Consider the following 20,305-nt stretch of genomic DNA (forward strand, 5'->3'; position numbering starts at 1 on the left):
AAAGTGTGTACTGCTGGGGTACGAAGGGGAGCACATCTTCCGGCTGTACAATCTCACCAAGAAGATAGTTGTTCGCGCTAATAGCGTACACTTCGTAAAAAAACGGCCCCTAGTCGTAGACCCGGAAGAAGAAACCGAGGCCCACGAGCCCTCGAACAAACGGCAACGTCTGACAGTACCAGCATCCGCTGCAGGGGAGGCACTGAATAAGCAGCGTATCACTAACATTTCGGAAGACGTTAAACCTAAAGACGTTGCACCTATAACTAAAACAGCCACTAAACCTTCGGCGGCTTCAAGACCTCCAGCACCTATAAGGCCAAGGCCAAATTTCCCCTGACCAGCTAATAAGAAAGCGCCTTCGCGGAGACCTACGCAAGAGCCTCCAATACGGCGAACCCAATCAACTACGCGAGAGCCCTCAGCTCAAGCGCCCCCAATACGGGCTACTCGATCAAATACTGCACCTGCACCTACACCGGTAGTTCGACCTACGCCACCTATGCGGGAAATTTCCTCAGGCTCAGATTCACCATCCACTATTATCGAAGTTATACAAGCTATCCGCGAAGACCGTAAGTTAAGCGCTATTCAAAGGGTGCTACACGATCACCCGGATCTCACAGTTCCGGATCTACGGGACCTATCCCCTAACCCTCTTTCGGGGGCCTTTGCGGCATTCGCCCTGCTTGCTGACCATACCAATAAGCCGGATGTTTTCGAGCCTACCACTTACGAGCAGGCCATATCTAACCAGCTGTCCCGAATAAATTAGGAACTTTCCATGAAGGATAAGTACAAATCTCTTATGAACAACAACACTTAATGCCTTATCCAGGCGCCTCCCGGAGCTCATGTCCTAAGAGGCAGATGGGTCTACACCTTGAAACGGGGCCCCGATGGGGAAATCACCCGCTACAAGGCACGCTGGGTTGTCCGAGGATTCGAACAGCAGGAGGGCCGTGACTACCATGACACTTTCGCGTCGGTGGTAAAGCCCATGAGCTACAAGGCGATCTTCGCGCTTGCGGCCGCCCTGGATTGGGACCTGGAGCAAATGGACGTCAAAACTGCCTTTCTGTACGGCAACGTGAAGGAAGAGATTTACGTGCGCCAACCCGATGGCTTCAGCAAAGACGGTACCAAGGTCTGTAAGCTCAATAAGGCACTCTATGGCCTGAAGCAGTCCCCTCGAGTCTGGTATCAGCATTTCTCGGAGTACATGAAGGAGCTGGGCCTCCTCCCTATCGAATCGGACGACAGCGTGTTCATGGACCCCAAGGAGGGTACTATTGTGGCGCTCTATGTCGACGATGTCTTGATCACCGGCCCCAGTAAAGCCGGGATTCAGCGGATCAAGAAGGGTCTCAACGCGAAGTTTCATATGTCGGACTTGGGACCATGTGCCTACTACTTGGGTATGACTGTCAAGAGGGATCGCCGTAGCGGTGTCCTTCGCCTGGGACAAGAGGCCTACGTCACTCGGTTCTTGAACCATTTCAACTGTTGGAACCTCACCCCGGCATCGACGCCCCTCGAAACCAGCCGCAAACTGGCTCCCGCCGAAGAGGGCTATGTCGCCCCAAGGAAATTGCAAGAGGACTACCAATCCGCGGTCGGATCTCTCATGTATGCCATGCTCGGCACCCGTCCCGACATCGCCTACGCGGTATCATTGGTCAGCCGCTACTCAGCCAACCCGACTCCAGCACACTGGAATGCGGTTATTCGAATCTTCCGGTACCTGAGGGGCACAGTTCACTACGAACTCGTGTACAAAGGCTCCCTTCAAGAACTCACCGGTTACACCGATTCTGATTGGGCTGGCGACACGACCCGAAGGTCTACATCTGGCTACCTCTTCAATGTGGGGAGCGGCGCGATCAGTTGGTCATCTAAGCGTCAAGCCACCGTGGCATTGTCCACTTGTGAGGCAGAGTATATCGGTCAGACGCAGGCTACCAAAGAAGCGATCTGGCTGAAGAACCTGCTTAATCAACTCCTTCGCCCCGACGATGTGGACCCCAAAGCCACCGTCATTTTCGGTGACAATCAGGGCGCAATCGCCCTCGCAAAGAACGCTCAGTTCCATGCTCGCACCAAACACATTGACATTGCCCACCATTTCGTGCGCGAAAAGGTCAATGATGGCACTGTGGACATGCGGTATGTTCCCACTGATAAACAGGTAGCCGATGGGCTTACCAAGGCCCTTTGCTTGGACAAATTCGTTGCTTTTCGGGACGCCCTTGGGGTGGAAGCTGCACCTACTCACCCCCCGGCAGCCGCTAATCTCACTGCTACCTCAGTATAGCCTCATTTTGCAGGGGAGCCACCTGGATCCAGGGGAGCCGCCTGCTACCGACTACTCCAGGGGAGCCATTTTATTAGTCCCTATACTACGGGTGATCTACCCGAGCCGCCCGCCGAGCCGCCATATCAGACTTGGCACTCTGCGGACTCGCCATTTTATATCGGAACAGCTATTTCTTCAGCGCTATTGCCGCTATCGCTACCAAACTTCTAGGGCTCTTTCGGGGGACCCATACCTATTCGTCACCAATGCCTCGGATATTGCACCTCTAAATTGCCGCTGCCGCAGCCACTATTGCCAAGGACCAGTTACCTAAAACGGCCCCGCAGAGACCTTGCAGCCGGCGATATACAGCTAGGAGGATTTCTTCCAATCATTCCATTCAGTCACCCCCACAAATATCCTCCGGCCTCGAATCGATCGATTTTTGGTGTGCACCAGATGGCCTGGAAATAAAATTTCCAAAAAACCGCTTTTTGACAAAAAGTGGAATTTGGGTCGAATTTTGGTAGGGGCCTGGTCTGACATAGTCGTTTTCAGATTTCGACTTTTCACTTTACCTACCCTGTTTTGGACGTCGCGAACTTTGAATCTCGTGTTTTTCAATCTCGTCCGCAGGGGGGGGGTAGGGGTGGGGGGGGTGTGCTTTTCACGCTAGCTACCCGGCACTAACTCACCTTGGCTACCCGGTTTTGGACCCCGTCAGCGTTGAACTTCGTGTCCACTGGGTTTCGCTTATGAGAGGATACGTGCGAAGGGGAGTGTTGAAATTCGGATCACGTGACTCTTGGCGTCTTGGCGGTCACGTGACTTGGTCACGTGACACGCCTTAGCGTGTCCGTATCTAGTCGCTCTTTCCTTCATAGTAACTCTATAGTTAAAAACTAAGTGTCTTACCTCATATTTCCACAGCCAGTAGCTTCGATGCCATCGAATGCTCATTTAGATAAACGATGCATTTTGCTATCGAAAAGACATCTGGAGAGGAACATCGTAGTAGACAGAGGATGAGACGCAGTAGCTTGATTGAAAACCCGATGTTAGCTAGGAAATGTGGCCTTAAATCTGACGAAGGAAAGGTGAGCTTCCTACCTCCTGGCGCAATCCGCGCTCCTGGACTACGTCCATACAGATACCCAGTAGATACTCCAGCAGCTCGTCAACTTGTCCAATGCCATCCTTGGCCGGCTTGTTGCCCTTCTCATCGTCGCTCGCACGGAGTACAGCCCGTCGAATGACATCGAACTCGCGTGCTTCTACCGCGGCTCCTACCATTGGGCGATAACGCCTGTCCCGGAAACATCGCTCGAACAACTGGTCTATTACCGCTTGCAAAGGTTTCTGGATCCCTCGTTGCTGTGCGAATGACGGAGGTAGAGCGGTCGTGGGGGCGGGGCACCCGCCGGATCGAACGTATTTGTACTGTCTTGGCGTGAAAATAGGGACTTCGACGGGAGGGTTGCCTGTGAGAATGGCATCGTAGGGGAAGCGAGACAAGCTGATGTACTTGTGGCTCCATTTGCTGTCGAAGGAAAGGCAGTGTTGAGCTGAGTTGGCTGATTTACATCGCTTGTGAGAGCTGCATCAGAGAGAGCGATGTAGGTATCCACGCATTTAGATACGATAGTATCCTCGAGTTCACCCTCGTGGTCTAGGTCGAATAGCTTGCCGGCTCCGAGGGCAAGTACCATGCTCTCATTATATTCCTGGAGGTTGTAGTAGACTTTCGCCGCGACAAGAGCGGCCAGTTCCCACTCTGGAAACTGAGGATCCTCGTATAAAGCCTCGACCTCGCCCACGGATCCAATCGCCCACGGATCCAACGACTTCTGTCCATAGTAAGTCGATCTCTTCGTTCAATTTCCTCAGTGCGAAGATCTGAAGCTCGGCATCTGGCTCGGATATAAACTCCACCACGCCGGCTGCCGATGTCAACCCAATCCTGATAATGGTCCGAGACTAAGTTGATGAGATCCTTAAAGTTTCATGTGAGAATAGCGACTATCCCGACAAACAGCGTAAGCGTTGTGCTTGCGTTGGAGATGGATGAAATATCAACGGAGATTTAGATGCTGGCTTATGTGAGTAGTTCAGACGCACCCTTGCGTAAAAGGTGGACAAAACTTTAAAATTGCTGACGGAATTAGCGTATTCAAAAACGTCTGGAATGCTTGGCACCGGAGATCTTTTCACACCACACACCCAAATTCGTACTGTAGCATAGAAATCTCTCCGAAAAATCATTTAATAACACTGCTATCGTTAGTATAGGTCCCAGATGAAAAAGATGAAGTTATACTGAAGTCTTGATATGTTCCTTAGCCTCTTAATCGCTATGCCTCTTTCCCTTAGTACTTCTACTCAGGCGAAGGCTAAGCATCTTCTTTATTTCTATCAAAAGCCTTCGCAAGTAATTAAGCGTTATTGGTGCGTTTAGAAGATATAGCTGAGATTTGTATAGCTTCAAAATTGATTAGATGCGACTGTTTGCACTTGATTTGAATGATTTTGCTGTGAGATTTCTATGCTACAGTACGAATTTGGGTGTGTGGTGTGAAAAGATCTCCGGTGCCAAGCATTCCAGACGTTTTTGAATACGCTAAATAGCGATTAGATCGTAGTCGCACACTTTGGAGTTGCGAAGCAAGTCTGCCATGACCAGGTCCTTTAATCTATAGCAGTTGTAAGAGAGAATTCTCAGCCTCCTGCGTCTCGGCAATAGGGGAACAAATACGGAGGCTCCCGGGGCACGGAGGCCGAATTGCCTCTCAGCGCCGTATGGAGGCGGTGCTGACTCTGCTGCCGTTTGCCTTTCTATTACGCTCGCCCTCACGGCGGCGGCTGGGGGTCTCTAGGGTTCCGGGCGCGTTATAAGGAATGTTTCTGCACATGCAGGATTGAAAAGGGCTTAGCGCCGTAGGGGTGAGCTTGGCCAGCTTGGCAGGGTCTAAGCTGAGGGATAGCTTCAGAGTTGGACTCTCTACATCTCTTTCAACAACTACATTTTATATCGGCTATACAACGACGCTGGCCCTAATGCTCTATAACGACGTTCTTATTAGGTTGTAATATTCTATCGCGCAGATTACTCCACGATATTACCCTCTTCGAATGGTCTCTCTACTATAAGTTGCCCGAAAACAATGCGCCTTCCGTTTTCACTTCCAATTTTCACTTCAGATCTTTGCTCTTCAGTAAATGCTAGACGGACATTATCTATGGCTTCTACATCGATGATGAAGATCTTCCGCCAATGCCTATAGAACTAATTCCCTGCCACGTCGAAGCTGTCATTGACGCACACGAAGCAGGTGGGATTGTACACAACGTCTTCCAGCACCTGGAAAATACCCTCCCATCTGGCTCGCAGCAGCGCCGAACTCGATCCCAAATATGTGATTCAGCTTTTATCGTCGACTTCCTAAGCGAACAGCTTTTATACGCACCTTCAAAAGTATTCGCCGCGACTGCTTGGCTTCAGGCAAAGGTACGTCACATTACTACCTTACTACGGACTACGCCATCAGTTAACTTACAACTCGTGATTAAGGGTCTCGATATCTCCTCCGTCTGCCCCGACTCCACACTACAAGCTATCAACGACAGCAACAAGCGTCTGATTGCCTCCGCAAAAGAAGCCAAGAAGGCTTACAAGACTGAAGACAGGAAAAGGAACCATCTCGACCGAATTGAGAAGTCGCTTCAGAGACCTCTTGCGGACGTCTTCAATTGCTGGACGCCCGAAGGGCCCTCAGATCATTCACAGCTGGCGGTTGGTACGCTTGCCGCTATTGAACGTGCCGTCGCACTCTCCCCACATTTGACACCCGACGAGGTTTCAATCGCTCTCAACACAGCAGTAAATGGTCCGGGTATCACCACTGACCAGCTGGGTGAGAAGCCTAGTCAGACTCTAATTCTAGCACTCTGCCACCAACTACAGACCACCTCAACTCGTACGCCCATTGACAGCAACGCGCGAGAAGTCAATCCCCGCCTCCAACGTTTTTTGAGGCAAAAACGTCAGACTTCTTCGTCACCGTGAACCCCAGTAAGCAAGAGACAGTGTACTTCCACCCACGACTCGCCCTCCCACGAATCGCCCTCTCCAGAGCGGGGCCGCTACGCGGTAACTACACTATCGGACCGTTCACCCGATCGACATCTAACTTGCGGATCATTCGATGAGGACGACGAGAACACAGGTGCGCACGGTCACTGGGATAATGTGACCGGTCTGGGCGAATGCGATAGCCCTTTGGATTTGGTCGAGGGCGAGGACCCTGACACTCAATATCCCACACATCGGCTTGTCACCAGTGACTTGGAGAAGGCTCCTAAAGACCGTCACTTTGATCGATTGGCCGGCTATGAAATGACGACCGGTACCGATGAGTTAATCGCACCTCCGAGCAGCCGTCAGTCTAGCACTGTCCCTTTCGTCTCCTTCCCTGAGACCGACGCCACATACGACTCCTCTCCCCAGACAATGTCGGACTGGCAAGGTACATACCATCAGGATCTTGAGAATGACCTTCGCAAAACCATTGACCAATTGAACGCTATGATCCTGGGGCGTCAAACAGAGCTCCAAAAGGAATGGAAAGCGAATTTGTTAAAAGAGTCCGAGCACCAGACCGCTATCAGAAGGGTTGCCGAGGAGTTCGAAACTCACCCTCAGTCATCCAACCCGCCATCATTCATCGACGTAAAGAAGCGCAAGGACTGTGCTGATGCACAGGACAGGCGTACTGAAGAATTAATACGCGATATAGAGCTAAAGAGGAAGGAGAAACAAAAAGCGCTGGAACTGTACAAGCAACGGAGGATGATATAGGATCAGGGAGCAGAGATTGTAGTAGGCTTCGAGGCCCTTTTGCAGAAGATATAGGAGCTACAGAGGCTGGAGGAGACCTTGCAAAAAGAAGCGTAGTACTAGACAGGTTTAGCAATGTGATTTAATAAAATAATTTAAAGCGGGAATAGTCTTATAGCTCTACGACTTTACTTAATAAGATAAGAAAGTAAATTACTTTAAAGAATATTATACGTAATTATCTAATAAATAAACTTTCGAGAATTTTAAAGGATTATATTTCGAAGAAATCTCTCTTAACTTAAAAATCTATTAACGTAATTAGAGATAATATTTCTTAAATTTATAATATAAAAATCTAATTAGATAACTATATATTTAAATTACTATTTTATAATATAATATAGTAATTTAATTTATAAGTAATCGACGACGCTAAGTATTATTCTATATAATTAGTCTATTAAATTATTATCTTTTTTATTTTAAATTATTCTTTTAAATTATATTACTAAGTTTATCTACTATCTATAATTAATATATATAAAAGAATAGAATAGAAATAAGCTTAAAAATCTTGAATTCATATATATAGTTAATTATAAATTCGAAGTTATTAGTAATTATTTTTAATAACTATATTAAATCTTTAAATTTATAATTTTTTATATATATTTATTATTACTATATCTTCGAGTATATTAAATCTTACTATTTATAATTCTTCGAGTTATTTTTAAAATTATTAGTCTATCTTATTATCTATATATATTAATTTATTATAATAAATATTATATTATAAATATACGAGTAAAGGCCTATGAATTAAATTCATAATCATTTTTTTTTGATCGGGGCTGTCGAGTAAATTTTGGTAAGCGATATTTGGTAAGCGATATCTAAATTCGTTACCTTTAAATATCTATAAGATTAAATTTAGTAATTCTTTTTTTTCTAAAAGCCCACATTATACTCTATAGTTTAAACCAAAAATTCTAAAATTTTAATAGAAAACAAAAAAGTTATTCTAAAATCAAATAATGTACACCTGTTTTTTGATTAGGGCTGTCGAGCGGATTTTGGTGAGCGGACTTTGGTGAGCGATATTTGAATTCCTTGCGCTTTAATAATTATAAGACGAAATTTCAAAATTCTTAAAAATTCGGAAAGCGCAGACTGCGCTCCAAAATTTAAAATTTAAAATCTCAAAAAGTTAATAGAAAACAAAAAAGTTATTCTATATGTCAATAACGTACACCTATTTTTTTGATGGTTGCGGACGCTAATTTGTTTACCCGCGGTGTCTAACCAAAAAGCGTAGACCTGACGAATTGATGATTGGCTGCACATACAAATTCAAGGTTTTCTAGTTCAGCCCTACCTTATTCTATTATATATACTGATTTATTACGCTTACTTAGCGATAGATCGATAATAAAATTTATTATAATTTCTTTTTAAGGTTCGCTAGATTAAGAAAGTATATTTAACTTACTATAAGAGTAATATCTTTTTATCTTTATTCGCTAATAGATGTTATATATATTAATATATAACTTTATATCTATCTTTATAAATTTAAAATTACTACGCTTTTTAATTAGATATCTCGAGTAAATAAATTAGCATTCGTAACTATTAAAATCTCTTACTCTACTTTTAATCCTTTAGTAACTTTACTATTTTCTATTAAATTTTCTAATTTAAGAATTATAAAATTTAATCTTATAATTATTAAACGATAAGAAGTTTAAATATTACTTATTAAAGTTCGCTCGATAGCTCTAATCGAAAAAATAAGTATATTATTTAAATTTAAAATAGCTATTTTTAATTTCTATTAAAATCTTTCGATTTTTTTTATAAATTATAAAGCGTAACTTATATATTTTAATAGTTTAAAATATTAGAATTTAAGCTTATAATTATCTAAAGATAAAGATTTCAAATAACGCTTATTAAAGTTCGCTTATTAAATTTACTCGATAGTTCTAATTAAAAAAATAGACTATAAATTTAACTCTTAGATTTAAAACTCGTTTAAAATATTTCGCTAGAAGTTATTATAATAAAGTCTTAATAGCTTTTCGCGAATAAAAACCTCTTTAAAGATATATAATATATTCTTATACTTTAATAATCTCTAGCTATCTATTATTTAAACTTCGATATTTCTCTTTTACTTATTCTATATTACGTTATCGCGTTATTATTAAATATAAATTTATTATTTAAATTATATATTATTTTATTAGTTATCGCTATCTAGACGATTAAATATAGAATAAATTATTTATAACTAATAGTCTTAGTAATAGAGTTAAACTACTTTTTAACTATATTATAATAATAATAAATAAATATTTCGCTTAAACTCTCTAGATTTTCAAATTAAGATTCTCTAAGTCTTAAAAAATAGATTAAATTTAAATATATCTTTTATATCGCTATCATTATTAAACTTATAAATATTACTCTTTAAGCGATTACTTCTTTTATTTTATTAATATCTAGAGAGTATTATTAATATATATAATAGAATAAGATAGAGCTGAGCTTGAAAACCTTAAATTTGTATGTGCAGCCAATCATAAATTCGGGTCCTGTACGCTTTTTGGCTAGACCGGCTGACTCATCGCGGGTAAATAAATTAGCGTCCGCAACCATCAAAATCTCGCCCTCCCGCGCATAGCGATGTGATATTACATGCAAAGCAAATGCTTTACAGTAATTACCGTATGTCAGGCCTCTAGAGCATTACAGCATGTAATTCGTGAAATGCGCTTAGTAATCCAAATGTAGGCCTTCTGATTGGCCAAATCCATAGTCTTAGCAATATCTTGCGGAGAAAATTCTTCAAAACCTACCGTTTCTTCATCAATTGACCTCCCACCAAGCATGCCTCCTATCAGAACACATAGCCAAAGAGACCATACGGTCTGGAGGGCCTTTACCTCCCATGGCTCCTGCACGTACCTCGGATCTGTATAGCCTCATTTCTTGACTCGCAAGAGTACCCTCAGTAGGACTAGATTACACGGAAATGGTACCTCTCAACAGGTGGATTCCAGGCCAAATTTTAAGTACCTACTAGTGCCCTACTAGCGTGACCGTCAGACCAATTGCTTTGCAGTAATTTCACGTGTAATTACTGAAAGTGTAATTACTGCAAGGCTTTTGGTCACATCGCTACCCGCGCAGCAGGCTGGCTGTCAGAATAAGTGGCAGTCTTGGCGCTTCGAGTTATCGACGAGAACTCAACAAGAAGAGGTTTCAAGAAGATTATTTCAATTACAAAGTTGGTACGATTAGTATTACCTATATTCCTACAAGTAAAAGTAAGTTTATAAATCCTTTCATTGTTGACTTAGCCTCTGACAGCCAGCCTGGCAGTGCGCGCCTCCCTCATCAAAAAAATAGGTGTACATTATTGACACATGGAATAACTTTTTTGTTTTCTATTAAAATTTTGAGATTTTTTTTTTAAATTTTGAAGCGCTGTTTGTGCTTTCCGAATTTTTAAGAATTTTGAAATTTAGTCTTATAATTATTAAAGCGCAAGGAATTCAAATATCGCTCACCAAATATCGCTTCACCAAAGTTCGCTCATCAAAGATCGCTCACCTACTTACTCGATAGCCCTAATCAAAAAAAATGATTATGAATTTAATTCATAGGCCTTTACGGAGGTCGGCACTAAAAGTCCTAAACATGCCAAGACAAGGGTTCAGGTAGGGCTGAGTGCTTGGCATACTTTCAAATTTCATGAATAGTATTATTATTCTTTATTTTAATAAGTACTAGTACTCTATATAATAGCGACGTAGTATATATATACGAAGTATAAATATGCGAAGTATATATATAATAGCGATATTAATAGAATATATAATAGTAATAATATTAAAGTATTAATTATAGCGTAAAGAAATAGAGAAAGAGTATAAAGACTTCTAATATATAAGTCTTATTTATATAATATAATAAATAGAAATCTTCTTATTATTCTCTATTTTAATTATATTTTATTAATATATTTAATACTTAAAGTATTAATTATAATAATAAAACTCGAATTTAAGTATTTACTAAGTCTTATTAATTATAAATAAAACGTTATATAGAGGTCTGCACCGAAAGTCCTGCACATGCGCTAGTGCAGCCCTAACCCTACTTCCGGAAAGCGGCCCTATAGAGGGGAAGCCTAGAAATATCTTCTCACAGCGCACGGATGGGACTTTAGGTACTTCTTTTGGCTTGATAGGGGCATTAAGCCCCGAAACCTGGCTAGGGCTAGGTGCGATTCCGAAGAACTCCAGACGCACTGTCCCAGGTAGCCCTTTAGGTGGGGCGTTATCCGAAGTCTGAGCGCAAGAGTCTTGGCGGGTGCAGGACTTTCGGTGCAGACCTCTATACTACTTAAAAAGATATATTAAGAATTTATAATAAAGTTAAAAGATAATAGCTATATTATTAAAATTATAAGCTTATTTAAAAGAGAATTTAGAAGTAAATAGAGTAAATATCGAGATATATTACGAAGATAATACGTCTTAAAGATAATAATAAGTATAGAAAAGATCGTAAGAGAGGTAATATATAATTATACGACTTCGTCGAGCGAGCTAATAAGTATATACGTAATTATATAAAGTATTATCGTTAAATAAATATAACTATATAGAAAGTGCCAAGAATATTAAGAGTGCCAAGTATTTTAGCGCTGTTCAGGACTTTTAATATCGACCTCCGTACTCGTCTAGACTATATAATAATAAAGAATATTCTTCGCTAGAGATATACTTCGTATTCTTATAACTTCTAATTTACTTATATATTATATTAATAATAACGAGTAAAGGCGTATAAATTAAATTCATAATCATTTCTTTTAATTAGGGCTGTCGAGAAAATTCGATGAGTGAGACCTAAATACCTGCCCGTAGGGCCCCCGTACCTGCCGTAGGGCTGTCGCAGATCCCCCGTAGGGCTGCTGCTAACACGATCTTTGGTGAGCGATATTTGAATTCCTTGCCTTTGAAGAATCATAAGATCAAATTTTAAAAAAATTTAAGATTTAAAAAGCGCAAATTGCGGTCTATAATTTAAAAGAAAACCCTAAAAATTTCAATAGAAAATAGTAAAGTTATTAAAGGGTGAAAGATAGGATAAGAGATTTTAATAGTTGCGGACGCTAATTTGTTTACCCGCGGTGTCTAACCAAAATACGTAGACCTAACGAATTTATAATTGGCTGCACATATAAATTCAAGGTTTCCAAGCTCAGCCCTATCTTATTCTATTATATATACTGATAAAGATAAAAATAAAATTTATTAGACTTTTTATTATTAATAGCTTTTACTATAATATAGATAAAAATCGATTTAATAATTTATTCTTATTCTTATAATTAAGATATCTTAATAATATATTAATAAGTTTATCTTATTAGATTTATATATAATAATAAAGTCGAATATTAATAACTTTATTATCTATCTAATTTATAGAGGTCTATACCGAAAGTTCTATACCCGCTAAGACTCTTACGCTCAGACTTCGAATAACGCCCTATCTAAAGAGTTACCTAAATAATACGTCTAAAGTTCTTCGAAATCGCACCTAGCCCTAGTCAAGTTTCGGGGCTTACTGCCTCTATTAAGGCTAAAAGAAGTATCTTAAGTCCTATTATACGCTATAAGAAGATATTTTTAGGCTTCCCCTCTATAGGGTCGCTTTTCGAAAGTAGAATTAGGGCTATACTAGTATAGGTGTAGGACTTTCGATATAGACCTCTATAATAACTATTTAAATTAAATAATTCTATAAAGTATTTTAAATTATTATAATTCGTTAATACTTTTATAAAATATAAACTTTCTTTTAAATTTAGTAATATTAATATTTAAATATTATTATAATAGCGAGAAGTTTTTAATTATAAATTTTATAATTTCGCTCTATTACTATTAAGTCTATTATCTTTCTAAAATAAAAGATTATTAAATATTATTACTTATTATTTATCTAAAGTTAAATTAAAATACTCGCTAAGATAAATTCTAAGACGTTTATCTTAACTTAAATTAAAATTTTAAAATTAAAGTATTATAAGATAAATATATCTACAAAAATATTATATAATTATATAAATATATATTTAATATTCTTAATACTTTCTTTTAATAACTTTATTAGAGATTTAGTAATCTAAGAATAATAATAAATAAATCTTTAATAGAAGTTTATAAATTTTAAGAAGATCTATATTTTATAATAGATCTTAAACTTTAACTAATCTCGAATTATTTCTATTTATATTTATTTATTAAAACGTTAATAATAGATATTATAAACTATAAAGTCTAGGAATTCGACTTTAGTAATAAAGAATTTATATTTCTTTAGATTTATATATAAGTTAAATCTCTTAAATCTTTTAAGTATTTACTTAATATAATCTAAATATTTTAATTATAAATTAAAATAAATTAAGAAATTTATTAGAACTAGTATAGATGTAATATTAATATAAGTGAGATAGAATAAGAATAATAAGACTATTAAACTATATAGATGGAAAGGAGGTATAATATAGTAGAAGATGTCTCCGCCAAGGCACTAGGCCATAGGGCTGAGTGGTGTGTTAAGGGTACGCTCGTAACAAATGTGCCGACGGAACGGAGAAAATCAATGTCCTAGCCAAGATATGCCGGCACAATGGCGCTAGGATGAGGAGGCTTAACTTCTTCCAGACGGCAGACACTAAAGAATGATTCGTCCTACGAACTAAGGTATCACTCGTTTCCAGAAGTCTGAAGACTTCACAGTGACCAAAGTCATTCCTTCACCGAAGACGAGTCCCTTAGTACCTATACCCTCATCGGCTCGCTCAGATCACGACTGTGCTTCTGGAAGCAAATCACGGCCTCACTTGCTTCTTTCCAAGTAAGCTGCGACGCTAAAAATACAAAATCTTGACAGTTGACACTGCACCGAATTTCCAGTTTGGCTCTCCCGTCGCTACTTACAGCACTTCGGAAGCGCGTTCAATATAAGCACTACAACAATATGAAGCAGTATCACACTAGCAGCAGCGAATATCTACGGTAGATGGGATGGTGGCTGCGCAACAACCTTTAAAAGCTCCTTCCGTCGACTTCTGCTCACTCGATAGGCTTGAACATCCGGAGCGAAGTATCGCGCAGCCAGAGTATGATCGATTGAATGAGAGATACCATCAGAACGCCACCCAAGCTATCGAATTTGCTTTGACCAGACTCACGACTCTTCACGAAGAAGACCGTAAGACATCAGGACAGCTCTATGGCACCACCGCGTGGCTGCACTCAAAGGTTCGTAATCGTGTCATAAGATTGCACTGTCTGAAGCAGTAGCATCGTACTGACTTGTACCGGCGACAGTCCATAGACTTGACCGCCAAAATCTCCGAACCCTCCACGCTGGACAGTATCAATCTCTGCAATAGACGATTTGTAACATACACCACCGAGGAGCGACAGAGAAGGGCTGTGACACGCATTAAAGCGAAACTAGGCTGTGATATCGGCGAGATCTTCGAACAGTGGTCCACAGCGACTATCACAACCCTGGCTGTAGGCACTTTGTCTACCATTGAAGAGTTTGTACAGTATCTCGAGGGCCAGCCGACGCGCGAAATCAGAGAACAGTTGGATCTCGCCGTTAACGGCCCTCTGCAGGATCGGTACAAAGCATCTACTGGTCTCCGGGGCACAAAGCCTACTCAGGCAAAGTTGAAAGCCTTCCTCCAGCAGCTCAAAAACAAGGATACCGCCAGCTCGTCGCTCGATGCCAGTGATACGCAACCCGCAAATCCTCAACGGCTTCCCCAGCGTACAGCAAAGCATCTTCAAGCAAATTACGCTGAGACTCAACCAAGGAAGAGACGCAAAACTCTCGACTCTTATCCTCCCATTGAAAACCCTCGGCCAAGGCAACCAAACCCAAGTGATCACTTTGACGAGGACTCCCCTTCCTTCGAAAACCCACGGTCAAGGCAACCGGACCTGAGCCACCACTTTGACGAGGACTCCCCATCCATCGAGAACCCTCGGTCAAGAGAACCAAACCTAAGTGATCACTTTGACAACGACTCCCCTTCCATCGAAGACACTCGGTCAAGGCAACCGGACCTAAGCGATCAGTCTGACGACGACTCCCTTCTCATTACAACCCCTCGGTTAAGACAACCGAACCTAAGCGATCACCTTAGCGACGACAGCTTCAATAGTGAATTCAACGGACTACGTGCCACGGTACAAAGAATGGGCTCCAGACGGCTCCGAGCCGAAGTCCCTAGCAACGAAACTATGTCGATAGAAGAACACCTACAGCTCGCTCTCACGGCATCTGAGATCAAAGTTCAAGACCTAGAATCTACTCTAAACAACGCCAAGTTGAAATACCAGGCAGCCGCCACCGCATGTAGGAGAGCTGACCAACACCTTCGCGAAGCCCTGGATATGTCTCCCACAACAGGGTCACAACTCCCAGGCGACAGTCTGGAGGGCTTAAAAGTATATTTAAACAAGATCGAAGGCGCGGAGGTCGGGATGGTGCAAATGAGACGCGAAAGTGAAATGCTGGCAAGTGAGTTCCACTCTGCGCTAGAAGAATACATCGTGGCGCTTAGTGGTTGTGAAGATTGTGGAAAAAGAACGGGGCATATCAAGGAAGCTCTTGCTCTCTGCTGATAATATGACCGGGTAGTAGAAGGGCCGAATTGGAGGGAGAAAATGCCACACATGGTCGTTGTACGTTAGATTGTCTTCGCTACGATATTAGAAACGATGAGTCAAGCATATAGTAGCATGCCCACGCATCTTGCTATAGACACCTTCTTACTACTTTACTATCACATTGCTATTAACCTATCTATGAGATACTATTATTCAAAATAGATAGCTATTACGCGTACAGCTTTTATTTAATAAACGTATAGTTCTTTTAATTAAATTAATAGTCGTTTAAAAGCTAACGAGTTTTAACTTAAAATAATAAAGAGTTTAAGAAGAATTTAAAGAGAATTATATAAAAACACTTAATAGTAGTTAATCTAGTCTCTTCTTCTCTTTATAAATCTATAATTTTAAATAATTTTAATTCAATAGTTAATAAATTTATTATTTTATCTATTTATTATAATAGTTTATTAATTACTTATTCTCTTTATTTATTATTAAAAATATATCTATTATATTTAATTATTTATAATTTTTAATTTTTAAACTAGTTAATCTTTTTATAATTAAACGAGTAAAGACCTATAAATTAAATTCATAATTTTTTTTTTAATTAGGGCTATCGAGTAAATAGGTGAGCGAACTTTAATAAGCGATATTTGAATTCCTTGCACTTTAATAATTATAAGACTAAATTTAAGAATTCTTTTTATCTAAAAGCCTATATTTTATTCTATAATTTAAAAAAGAAATCTTAAAATTTTAATAGAAAATAAAAAAGTTATTCTAAAATCAAATAATGTGCACCTGTTTTTTAATTAGGGCTATTCGACTACATTTTTTTGATAATTATAAACGCTAATTTATTATTCGCGATAACTTAGTTGATTTAATTAAAGAGCGTAGTAACTCTAAATTTATAATTGGCTACATATATAAATTCAAGATTTACAAGCTTAGCTCTATCTTATTCTTTTATATATACTAATTATATTAAATATAAATCTTCTACTATCACCTCGTGAGGTAGTAAGTTATACCCTCGGGCACTAAGCCTAATATAGTATAAATCCTACATAAATACCGACTTCCGACGCTACTCCTCGATTCTCACACTAAGGGTCAGCTAAGCGAACGGAGATGATCTTATTATATAGCTACATAGATACATAACAAATAAAGCAATTTATCTACAAATTTAGGTACCACTATAGCAACCTATTCTAATCCTCCATGCAAATAATCTAAATCAGAGATAACCCATTTAGCCCGGGGAAAAACATTCAATATCATGACCTTTGGCCTACATTTGGCCTACAATTAATCGCTTCTAGTAGCGAACGCTTCCCATAGGCCGCTTTCTGGTCTTTAGTCCACTTGATATCGTCCGAGAGTCCCTTAATCTTATACTCGTCGACGCGTATAGTGTAGAAAGACGTTTATATAGAATTGTGTGGATATTATAGTTAACAGTAGTGGAAGCCGAAGAATAATGAAATGCTACTTTTTTGTCTATATAGTCCTATAGGGCTTAGTGCCCGAGGATGTGACTTACTACCTCACGAGGTGATATTATATCTTCTTCCCACCTATATAGTTCGATAGTCTTATTATTCTTAATCTATCTTATCTAATCGAGATATTTATAAGTAATCTTATAATTAATAATATTTAGATTAAAATTTATTTAAAGAACTTAAAAAAATCTCTTATTCGCGAGAAAAGATAAGATATTAATAATTATTAAAGTAATATTATTATTAATAAACTTAATAATTAATAATTATCTTATTTAATCGTCTTATATATAATTATAATATATTTAAAAATAACGTCTTATATTCTAATTTACTCGCTTAATTTATCTATTAATTTTAGAATAAAAGATTAATAATAACTTAGTCGTAATATCGAGTTATTTATAAAAAGATTCATATATAATAGCTATAAATTAAGAACTCTAATTCGATATTATTAATATTAATAAGTCGTATAAATAAAATACTTTTATAAATAATAAATTAGTGCTCGCAAACAGTGAGGTCATATATAAAATAACGTATGCACAAGTAGATATGTAGATAGATGATTGGGCATATCCAACACTGGGGTAGCTAAGACCTTTTTGGACATACAAATAATCCAAAAAAAGGCCCCTCAGCGCTAGAAAACTCCCATATCTAAGCGACATACCCTGAAGTGAAAATAAAGCTATAGCTATATATAGGTGTGAGTGGGAGAGAGAACAATGATATAGCTCTAAGGAGAATAATTCGAATGAAGAGCCCACTATAGGTGCAGCGGCCATACAAATAGTACTCGCCATGTCCCCCTGTCTCCCGCATATCGCATATCGGATATCGCATATCGGATATCGCATAGTAATGGGACGGCTGATCAAAAGCCACCAACGCTATGGCCTCATAATGGACCCACTAACCCACAGTCCCACTGTTGCGATTAATTATTTTTTATCGATAGTATCTCTATTAATATCGAAATAGATTATATAGTAACGTTTCTTTATAGATTAATCGATTATTATCTAGATAGTATTATAGCTATTAAATAAAGATAAATCTACTATAAAATTAACTACTATATCTTATTATTATTTCTATAAAATTAATAAAGACTAAAGTAAATTATACTTTTAATTATAAGATATTCTAATCTTTTAATATATATAGTAATTCTAAACGTAGATAGTTATCTTTATTCTTATATCTGGCTAATAGTATTTTCTATTAAATAGTTTATAGATATATATTATCTTAAGATAGTCGTAGAATAATTAATCGTATACTTTATAAATAATATTAATATATATATTATTAGATATCTATAAATAATTCTTATAATAAACTATATCGTATTATATAAATTATTTACTAAGAGTAATTTCTTTAAACTTATTCTTATCTTTAACGATAGTCTTATAAATATTTATATAGCAGTTATCTTTCTTATTAGCCTCTACTACTTTATAAAAGATAAGATTATTAATTATAAATATAACGAGATCTTTATTATTTAATTTCTATTAATTAAAAATAAAGATCGTTTAATATTATTAGAGTAATTATTAATTTTTAAAATTAATCAATTTATATCTAGTTATATATATAAATATATTTATCTTAATATTTTAAGATCTAAATTAATAAATAATCTTTATATTAAATTTTAATAATATATTTAAATATCGAGTTTAATATCGATTAAGATTTCTTCTTTTAATAAAATATCTAGATTTTTATAATCGATAAAGATTTTAATAGAAACATTTATATATTTTAATTTAAGATATTAATATTCTAGATAATAAATAATTATTAATAGTTTCTTATTATAGATCTAAGAATTATATTTAATAAGAGTGTTACGAGCGTACCCTTGACACACCACTCAGCCCTATGGCCTAGTGCCTTGGCGGAGGCATCCCCTACCATATCATGCCTCCTTCCCACATACATAGTTCGGTAGCCTTATTATCCTATTCTACCTCACCCATATGATATGCCTCTATGCTGGTCCTGACATTATAATAAGGCTCCTTCGTACACCCCCCGGCGAAGAGAATTGACGGGTTTTTCACTTTCTGCTCGGAGCAAGCGACCGAGCCTGATAAAGAAAACGCTGGGTATTTCTACCATACAGAAACCCCACCACACATTCAAATCATCAGACACCTACATCATTCGAAAGAACCTACATCAAACAATCTACACCATCAACGGTAGCCCAATCCATCAAAAAACGAGTTCCCTACATCGAATACAAGAAATTCTTCTCCGCTCCGTTCCCCGCAAAAAATCTATCACCGGCCAACAGACCCCCGGCGGACTTCCTACCATTCGAAAGGACACCATTCAGAGTACTCATAGTCTTTACGACGACTTCATCGGTCAAGAAACGAGTATTTCGGGCGTCACAGCCAAATATCAACACTCAACACAGAGATCTCTCCATTCTATCGATATTTGCAGTAACCCTCGACGGGGAAGCCCAGCCAAAATCGCCATTTTTACGCCTATCTTCTCCGCTCCGTTCTTACCTACATTCAACACATCATGAATTCCTCAAATCCACCTACATCAACACCAAGATATCGCCCTCCACACCGTCGTTATGAGAACACTTCCTCCTCCTCTAGACCACGATCTCCTACACACCGTGGCCAGCCATATCTCACATACGAAGACCTACATGCGAGATATTCACCTCCACATTCGCCACGACTTCGTATGCCACGTGTGCAGCGATCTCTATCTGCTGAGGATCTTTACCAGCGATTCCACATCAACCAAGAGGAGATACCAGGACAGCGAGAGGAGACGCAGGGCTAAAACTCGGCTAGCGTCTCTGCCCTTCCACCCCTATCCCCACCTCCACCCAAGTCACGAGATTTCGAGGCACTCAGAGCAAATCGACATCGACCAATCTCGC

At 38.8% G+C, this 20,305-nt stretch overlaps 4 protein-coding genes across 4 annotated transcripts; 3 read left to right on the forward strand and 1 right to left on the reverse strand.

Moving 5' to 3' along the window:
- Positions 1-3,212: 3,212 nt before the first annotated feature.
- On the reverse strand, positions 3,213-4,005 carry HO173_003327 (uncharacterized protein; the record flags this gene model as incomplete). The annotated part of the gene is made up of 3 exons (XM_037305254.1): positions 3,213-3,335; positions 3,407-3,759; positions 3,822-4,005. The coding sequence occupies 3 exons, from the start codon at positions 4,003-4,005 to the stop codon at positions 3,213-3,215; spliced, it is 660 nt and encodes a 219-aa protein (XP_037168119.1).
- Positions 4,006-5,567: 1,562 nt separating this feature from the next.
- On the forward strand, positions 5,568-6,359 carry HO173_003328 (uncharacterized protein; the record flags this gene model as incomplete). The annotated part of the gene is made up of 1 exon (XM_037305255.1): positions 5,568-6,359. The coding sequence occupies one exon, from the start codon at positions 5,568-5,570 to the stop codon at positions 6,357-6,359; it is 792 nt and encodes a 263-aa protein (XP_037168120.1).
- A 330-nt stretch (positions 6,360-6,689) lies between these two features.
- On the forward strand, positions 6,690-7,151 carry HO173_003329 (uncharacterized protein; the record flags this gene model as incomplete). Its single annotated transcript, XM_037305256.1, has 1 exon — positions 6,690-7,151. One exon carries the CDS (start codon positions 6,690-6,692, stop codon positions 7,149-7,151), a length of 462 nt encoding a protein of 153 aa, XP_037168121.1.
- A 7,053-nt stretch (positions 7,152-14,204) lies between these two features.
- Positions 14,205-15,868, forward strand: HO173_003330 (uncharacterized protein; the record flags this gene model as incomplete). Its single annotated transcript, XM_037305257.1, has 3 exons — positions 14,205-14,242; positions 14,311-14,488; positions 14,558-15,868. The coding sequence occupies 3 exons, from the start codon at positions 14,205-14,207 to the stop codon at positions 15,866-15,868; spliced, it is 1,527 nt and encodes a 508-aa protein (XP_037168122.1).
- Between the last annotated feature and the right edge of the window lie 4,437 nt (positions 15,869-20,305).

The sequence above is a fragment of the Letharia columbiana genome (assembly GCF_014066305.1).
Source record: "Letharia columbiana isolate WasteWater2 chromosome Unknown Sc0000007_s0, whole genome shotgun sequence".
Taxonomy (NCBI): domain Eukaryota; kingdom Fungi; phylum Ascomycota; class Lecanoromycetes; order Lecanorales; family Parmeliaceae; genus Letharia; species Letharia columbiana.